General features: G+C 51.7%; 1 protein-coding gene across 1 annotated transcript in view; it reads right to left on the bottom strand.

Moving 5' to 3' along the window:
- The window catches only part of CACNA1S (calcium channel, voltage-dependent, L type, alpha 1S subunit), a gene marked incomplete at its 3' end in the record, with an annotated part of 43,977 nt that overhangs the window by 32,510 nt on the left and 2,628 nt on the right, over positions 1-8,839 (bottom strand). Inside the window, exon 2 of the mRNA XM_010188259.1 lies at positions 4,988-5,093. Within this exon, the coding sequence (XP_010186561.1) occupies positions 4,988-5,093 (106 nt within the window). The remainder of the gene's footprint in view (positions 1-4,987; positions 5,094-8,839) is intronic.

The following is an 8,839-nucleotide window of genomic DNA, read 5'->3' as shown; positions in this document are numbered from 1 at the left end:
AAAAAACCCCACCAAAGCCGCAGAGCAGCAGGAATAGCAGCACGTACCCCGCTGATGCGATGCAACATGACACATCTCCAGCCTGTTTGGCAATGTCATCACCCAGCTCCTACAGACATGCAGGGCTCTCCAGAATGAGCCCCAGCTCCATCTCCCTGGTGTCTCCTCCCAGGGAATAGGGGAGCAGGACTTGGATAAAGCCTCCTGGCTGGCCAAAGTGGGGGACAGATGGTGAGGGGACAGTGTGACCCTAACACAGCCTGACAGCTACCCCTGCTTCCCAGCAGAAGACATCCACATACAGCGGGACTCACAGCACTCACACTCCTCCCTGATCCCTCCAAGCTGTCCCCAGCCTCCTACCCTTCTCCGTGTCCTCCTGCTCCTGCACCATCAGCCCCTGCACCTCCCCTAGAGCCTCTTTGTCTGCTCCCCTTCCCTTCCCCCTCCAGCTGCAGCCCCATCGCCTCCACTGTCTCACACCGTCCTTTGCTGCTGGGCTCAGGGGTGGCCCTTGCCACGGCCGAGGCAGTTGTTACAGATCACAGGAGCTTTGAGGCTGGTGGGTATCTCTGGAGATCACCTACTCCAAGCCCCTCTGCTCAAAACAGAGCTGGCTTATAGTGGGTTGCTCAGAAATTTGTCCACGCAGGTTTTGAACATCTCCAAAGACTCCACAATCCCTTTGGGCAACCTGTGCCCCATGTTCGACCGCCCTTCCCAGTAAATATGGGTTTTGTATGTATGGGCATCAATGGGTTGACCAGATGCACGTGTAAACTGCCTGCGCCAGAACACGCAGGGCAGGTAGCTGTGCCGCTGAAGTCTTTCGTAAGGGCCTTTTAAACATAAAACACTCATAAGCCTCCATTCTCCAGAGGCTTGCAGCAACCCTGCTTTACAAAACAGAGTAGCTCTGTGCCTTTCTCCTTTTCCCCTGAATGCAGATGAGACAAGCCCTGCACATGTGAGAGGGAGAAGGGGACAGGACAGCTAATGAATGTATGTTAACACAGTTATAGCTATCTCATAGGCTCCCCTTCCTTTGGAAATCAAGATAAAAGTGAGCACTGGAGCAGAGGAAGGCTTCTTTGAGTACGTGGTGGGACCCCCTGGTACCTGGCCTGGGAAGGGCACAGTGGAGGGCAGGCATGGCCCTTGGGGCTGCTGTGAACCATGTCTGGGAACACACATTGAGAGAAACATTTCTGCTTCTTACAGTGGCCTCTGTTAGAGCACAGGGAGCACTTGGGAGGGGGAGATGTGCAGGAAAGATTTTGGAAGAGTTTTTGAATCATTTGCACAATTTGTTTAGAGCAGATCTTTAGAATAGATGATCTTCAGAGGTCCCTCCACCCTCAGCTGCTCTGTGATGCTGTGATTTTCTGCCATATTCCCCAGCCACAGCTCCTCCTTTCCCAGAAACAAGTGACGGACCTGGGCTTGACAAACATCGGGGCTGCAGGCAGGAACCAAAAGAGTAAACCTCTCCTGCAGCTATGCAAGCACATCACCCTACAACAGGTTGTTCCCTATGGTGTCAGCCGCCCGGCTGTGGGACACCCTGGTGGCAATCACGAGGGTTGTCCCTGAACTAATGCCCTAGGTCTTCTTGGTTTGAACAGCCTTTTCTGGGTGCTGCCACCTTACCCAGCAAAATCAGGGCCAGGAGAAAGATTTGGACACGGTACAGACAAGGGTTGAGCTGACGCCTGTCAGACCCAGGGTGTGTAGAGTCCAACCACAGGAAGAGTAATCCAGGGTCAGCAAGGTCCCTTCTGAGGACACCTGCTGCAGAGGTGGGGACCACAGGGCACCCTGCTTGATGGAGGTGGCTTTGGAAGCTGCTGTATTTTTACTGGCATTCAGGACAAGTGGTCAGCTCTGCCAGCCAAACCGGAGCGTGAGAGCTGTGCACCAGCAATGGGTAGCCAAAGCCACAGCTGGGATCTGTGCAAAGGGGAGGTGAAATCCTCTCACCAGCTCTGCCCAGAGGGGAAGGAGCTTGAAAGAAGGCCAGCTTGCGATGGCAGGGCTGTCTGTGAAGTGGCTCCTGGGGTGGCTGAGCACTCATGTGTAGGGCCAGGGAGATCAGAGGGGCCTGGCTCAGATGTGTGCCCAGAACCCCAGACTGAGCTACAGATGCTGCCAGGCGTGCCAAGCCCCAGGGGTGCAGGGTGCTGGCCCTCAACAGCAGCAAAAGGAAGGGGGGAGGGAGGGGAAGCTTGTACAGCTGCATCTTTACAGGAGTCTCTCCATGTGCTGGGTACAAGAGCAACAACAGTTTCTGAAGTCTCACACCAAGACCGTGTATGGGGATGTGTGGGCATGTGGTCTATCCTCACAGCTATTAGAGGACCACAGGAGATCAAGGGTGATTCCAGGCATTAAGAAAGCCACATGTAATCAGGCTTCCCTGCAGTGACCCATGGCAGGGACCCATGCCAGCCTCAAGGGACAGACACCTGGCAGCAGATATTCGCTTTTCAAAACCAGCAATCTCTGCTCAAGGACTGCTAGACACAAGTCAGCTGCCCAAATGTAGCTGCTTTCAGCACTACTGGAGATGCCCTGGGCTACATCAGACAGTCTTGGGGTGGCAGATGTCACACAGGACCCACAAGCCAGGCACACCCCTCCAGAGCAGCGACAGAGGTCTGGGACACCTGCAACAGCATCAGATACTCATATTCCTGTAACTGAGTTGTGCCTGGGGCTGTATTCAGGCTTTGAAACACAGAGGACCCCTGATCCCTGTGGCGAAGATACAGTCCTATGCAATCCAAAATGATGGGATTTTTTTGAATCTTATTCCTTTATATTAAACATTTGTTCAACCTAAACTGAAAGTCATTATCTGTGACACTAACAGAGTGCCTACAGAGGGCCATTACCTGTGGTATTAACAGTGTATTCTGTACAGCTTCAAAGCAGCATGGCCTTCACTGCATCAAGTGCCTGGGAGGCAGGAGGCTTCTCTAAAGAAAGCTCGGGCTGGAGAGGCTCCTGCACACCCATTAGCAGTGAGCTCTGACGAGAGTGAGCCTGCATCCTGACTCCACAAATACCGTGGGGCAGTGTCCTTGCTGCTCTGATTCGGTTTCCCCTCATACGTTTTGCCTCTGCAATGATTTCAAGGTCTTTAGGTAAAGTCAGTGCTCTCTGGAGAGGACTGGGCAATGAAGAGAGGCAAGTAAAAGAAAGACAAGGAGAGATTACATGCATTGCAGCATCCCTTGGGTGGAGGGAGAAGTGCCTCCAATAAGCCTTTATTGCACTACCTATGGGCCTGTGCAGAACACGGCCCGATACCCGAGGTGATGGGGTATCTTAGCTGAGACTGCTCCTACAAAGCCACCAGAACAGGATGACAAAGGGACATGCAGAGCAGAGATGAAAGAACAGAGGCCTGGAGCTGCCAGGCTCCTGATACAGAGGGCGGTTGGCATGGCAACAGGCTGAAAAAACCCCCAATAGGACTCAGCATAAGTAATCTACTATACAATAAATATAAACCGATGAAAATTAAACTGTAGATGGCATTACTCACTACACGCCTGCCTGCCTCACGCCAGTGGGGAGGGCTGTGGGTCCTCCTTGGGTTGCCAGGCTGCGCACCCTGTCACATCTCAGTGCTGGTGCTGCTGGGCTTTCTCCTGCTCTGCCCTCGCAGGGGTCCTGGTCTCAGCCAAATCCCAAACCCCCTCACAGTGGGAGGCCCCATCCCTGCTGTCCCCACCTGCCCCAGTTTTGCTTTGCCTCTTGAATCTCTCAGCTGAAATAACCGCACCTTTCAAATACTGTTATGCCCCTTACACCCACTGGACCAGGGAATAAACCAAAACCAGCATCTTGAGCTCAGCTCTGCCCCCAGCTCCCAGGTGTCAGAGAAACACCCCAGGAATTAACTCTCTGAGAGTATTTTTAACTCCCCTCCTCTGTGGGCCTATCTCAGTTTTCTTTTCAAAAAGAAATGTGGTAACACATTGCCAGTAGTGATCACTTTTCTTCCTTTTCCAATGAAAGGAGAAGTAAATGCTATCTTCAGTGCCACTAAAAGCCTGTTCAAGGAACTGAAAACTGCACAGGTAGAACCTTACTTTGTTGTTTGTATCTCAGATTCTTTGACTGCTTTAATATTGTTCCTCACAGAGTTTCTAACGAACAGGTGAAAACCAAAGCGGTGCTTTTTTAAGTCACAAGTTGCCTGCAATACGTGCACACAACACAACCCACCCCAACACTGAAGAATCCTGAAAGTAGCAGAAGAGAACATTTCATTGAAAATGGGTGTATTTAGATTCTGCAACTCAGCCATCAAACTCAGACTCTCAATGGAAATCAATCTGGATTGAGCCACAGTAGCGATCTGAAGAGGAGAAAGGGGTGGCAAACTAAAAATAGTGCAAGCTATTGATTTGGATCACATCAAAACCTCTTATTCCAGGCAAAATGGAGTGATTGGGAAAAAAATGGAGTAACTGACTGGAAAGGAACAAGCTCTCTGCTTAACAGAGATGGGTTTGTTCCTTTTAAATAAAAAGTAACAAAATCGAAATACTGTTTTGAAATTAAAGGTCAGAAAATGTTAGTCCAAAAATGCTGAAACAAAACATTTCAGCCTTTCTGGAACAGAATGTTTCCTTTCGGAAGTGTCATGATAAAAAACTGAGGGAATTAGTTCTTTTTTTTGGCATCAGTTCTTCCTTCCCATGTACTTGACACGTGCTGGCTTAATCTGCTGCTTTTGATCACAACCTTAGGGTGGTTTCAGCCCCTCTGAAAATCTGATTTTGCAGCCATTTCTCCACCACTCTGCCACCCTCTGACTCTGCAGCATCCATCACCAGCCCAAGGATGCCCAACTGTGTCCCACAGGGCCTCTCCTTGCGGGGTACGACCGCCTTGCACCCCTGCCACACTGAGGGACCGGCTGCGCAGAGCACCTGGCGGGGCAGCAGGACAGCGGGGAAGGGCTGTGCCTTACCAGGCTGGAGTTGGCGATGTTGGTGTCATCCTCAGGCATGGGCAGGTAGATGGCCAGGGCAACACAGTTGGCAAAGATGGTCAGGAGGATGATGATCTCGAAGGGCCTGAGAGGAAGTGTTAAGGAGTGAAGAAAGGAATGAAAATGGGCTTGTTTTAAATTAATAATTTAGTAATTATTAATATAATAATTATAGCAGGACCAGGAAAGCGATCCTCCCCCTGTACTTGGCATTGGTGAGGCGGCACCTCAAATCCTGGGTTCAGTTTTGGGCCTTTCACTACAAGGATGTTGAAGGGCTGGACCACATCTGGAGAAGGGCAACGGAGCTGGGAAGGGATCTGGAGCACCCAAATGATGGGGAGCAGGTGAGGGGGTTCAATTGGAGAAGAGGAGGTGAGGGGAGACCTTATCCCCTCTGCAGCTCCTGAAAGGAGGGGGTAGCGAGGGGGGGGGTCGATCTCTTCTCCCTCGTAGCTGTGACAGGACAAGGAGAAATGGCCTCAAGTTGTGCTAGGGTAGGTTTAGGTTGGATCTGAGGGAAAATTTCTTCACTGAAAGGGTTGTCCAGCACTGGAAGAGGCTGCCCAGGGAACTGGTGGAGTCACCATCCCCACCAGATGGGGAGATGAGATGCTGAGGGACATGGTTTGGTGGTGGACAGGTAATGGTTGGACTTGATGATCTTAAAGGACTTTTCCTACCTAATGATTCTATGACAAAACAGGTACCATCCTGCCCCTGCCTTAGTACTGCACTGGCTATGGGAAACAACCTCCCATTGGGGCAAAACAAGAGAGCAGTCAGACTTCACCCTCTACACATCATCAGGTGTTGCCTGCTTCTTGTGACCTGGGTGAGAGAGGAAATGGGCCAGGATGAGATGCAGGGCCTGGACACCTACAGCAGCCTTCCAGTACTTAAAGGGGGCGTACAGGAAAGACAGGGAGGGAGACTTTATCAAGGGGTGTAGTGATAGGACAATAGGTAATGGTTTTAAACTGGAATGGGTAGATTTAGACTGGATATTAGGAAGGAATTCCTCCCTGTGAGGTGGTGAGGCTCTGGCCCAGGTTGCCCAGAGAAGCTGTGGGTGCCCCCTCCCTGGCAGTGCCCAAGGCCAGGTTGGACGGGGCTTGGAGCAGCCTGGGCTGGTGGAGGTGTCCCTGCCCATGGGGGGTTGGGCCAGGGACCTTTGAGGTCCTTCCAGCCCAAACCATGCTGTGATTCGATGACACTCAGGGCACGGCTGATGGAGATGGGCAGCTCCCTCATTTAGAGAGGAGGCACAAATTAAAAGCCTGCAGTGAAGGAATAATGACGGGAAGGGAGATCTGGTCGTTTCCCCCTCCCCATCCTTCAGTGAATCATCCTGAAGGGTCAGGACCCTCTTGCATAATGTAGGCATTTAACCACAGCATCACCCTTTGGAGTGTGCTGGCCCTCGCTTCCTCTGTTCTCAGCATCTGTAGGGAGATGCTGCTGAGCAGCAGCTCTTGAGTGGGCTGTGTCTCCTGACTAGAAGATATCTAGGGGAAAGATAACTCAGCTAAGGTTTCCTCAAGCAGAACATCCAGCTGCTGACATCCCCAGGTGTCCTACAGCCTCAGTGCCCCAGTGCAGGCAGTGTCCCAGTGCAGGCAGTGTTCCTGTGGCTGTCTCCAGGAGTGCCATGGGCTGGGAGTAACTGGGATGCTCAGCATGGGTTACATCTCACTCCCTAGAAAGTGGAATTGTGCTGTCTGGGCCAAACGACATCTCTGAACAAACAGGGGGACTTGCTATTTCCCCCTGAAGGCTCTAGGACAGACACTTGGTCACTCCCAGGCTCCTGCTGCTGTCACTGCTCTTCTGTGGCCACTAAAACCTCATGGTCAAGCTTCAGCTGTTGTGTTCCCAAAGCCCCAAAAGAGCTCAAACTCTGGCTCCAGGACCTCATCCATGGCTGGGCACTCACCCCAGGCACTCCGCTCTGGTCCAAACTTGCCACCCTGCAGTACACTGGGGGTATAGTAGATAGTTGGTCACAAGACAGCCATCACCTTTTGCTGCCCTGATGCAGGTCACATCCAGGCTGTGCTGCAGCTCTGAGGTGCTTGTGCCCAGCCACTGCACCATGCAGCTGCGCATAAACCTAAAAGAGAAGGGGTCTTTTCCACTCATTTGGTGGCCTCATGCTGCCAGAAGACAGCTGGGTACTGCATGAAAGCTACAAGAAACAGTTTTGGTCACAAGGCTAATCTCAAGGTTTTCTGGCCAATAATGTTTCTTGATGAGTCCATCTCAGTTGGCACTGATGCACTTGCCTTGCCTGTACTCATTAGTAATAATGGAAGCCTGAAACCAAAAGCAGATAGAGCAGATGGATGGTTACAAACTGGACCACAAGAAGTTCAAGCTCAGCGTGATGAAAAGCTGCTTTACACTGAGGGTGGCAGAGCTCTGGACCAGGCTGCCCAGAGAGGCTGTGGGGTCTCCTTCTCTGGAAATATTCAAAAACCTGCCTGGATGCCATCCTGTGCAACTGCTGTAGGTGAACCTGCTTTAGCAGGGGGTTGCACTGGATGACTCCAGAGGCCCTGACCATTCAGTGAAATAAAAATGTTGGTCCAGCTGCCCACGGGACCAGACTCATCTGCAGCGTAAATCAACTAATAGGGACCTAAATCAGCACACTCCCCTCTAGCCCCTTCTCCTCTCCGTTGTCCTACCAGTCAACAGCCACACCTACGACCACAGCCAGCATCTGCCCCCTTAAACTGTTTTGAGATCTCTCATCCTCATCCCTACCTGTAACTATCAACCTGGCATCACTGGCAGACTGGTAAATCTTATCCAGTGGGTACAGAGGTTCCAGTGTATGACAGGATTTCCCAGCACCCCCATCTCACTTTGGGCAGACTTTCCAAAGGGGAACAGCTCCCAGGAACACGCTCTGTGGGAACACCTACATCTGAGCCACCCAGACTGATGACCCTACTGAGCCCAGCACAGCCCTTGAAACTCAGTATCCCAGCAGAGAGGCCCTGCAGTCATACTGACGCTTCTCTATGCCACCGTTAATCAACTAATTAGCTCAGCTTTCAAGATAATTATGCTGAGGCCTGCCTTGGGCTGAGGTGGCCAACCACTGTCTGACGCAGCACCATGGGGCAGTCGGCACCTAAGGAGCATTCTCTCCATATTGACCTGCAGAGCTGGCTGACTGCTGACAGTTGTGTCCTATGCTCATCACAGGTTATTTCACCTTTTTTAGACCCTTCTATCCATCGACTTGATGACAATTCAAAAACCAAAGTCAGCTAGAAAAGCTGTTCCCCTCTGTGCTCAAGGTAATGGAGCAGAGCCCAGGGGTCAGCAGCTTCCCTGCCTGCTCTGAGAGGGCAAGATGAGCAGCCCACCTTGCCAGCACTCATGCCAGTCTCCATATGGCTGCAATGGTGGAGGGGTGCAGGGATCATTCAGCATCATGGAGCAACTTGGACAGAGCTGTGGAAAGAGGAGCAGGAATCATGGCTCAGGCCCTGCCACATTAGTCACTGGCATGCAGGAGGGGAAGAGCCTTTGACCGTCTCACTGCTCTGGGAAAACAGCCACATACTTATTTCCTCCTTGAAGGCTGACCTCCCTTGTAACTGGAGCTGGAAGCAGCTCGCTGCCTGTGAGACTGGCAGTTATCAGGTAGAAATGCAGTGGGACATATTGAATCAAAAAAGAGGAATGTAGTGTCATGGTGTTTCTCGCTCCTGCCACCGAGCCAGAGCCTCAATATCCTCCTCATCTCCTTGTCCTTCAAACACACCTCTTTCTCTCCAGCAGCCTCCTGCCACACAGCATCCAAGCATCCCAACA

This window comes from Mesitornis unicolor, unplaced genomic scaffold (assembly GCF_000695765.1).
Source record: "Mesitornis unicolor isolate BGI_N332 unplaced genomic scaffold, ASM69576v1 scaffold12727, whole genome shotgun sequence".
Taxonomy (NCBI): Eukaryota; Metazoa; Chordata; class Aves; order Mesitornithiformes; family Mesitornithidae; genus Mesitornis; species Mesitornis unicolor.
This window is presented reverse-complemented; position numbering and strand designations above follow the sequence as displayed.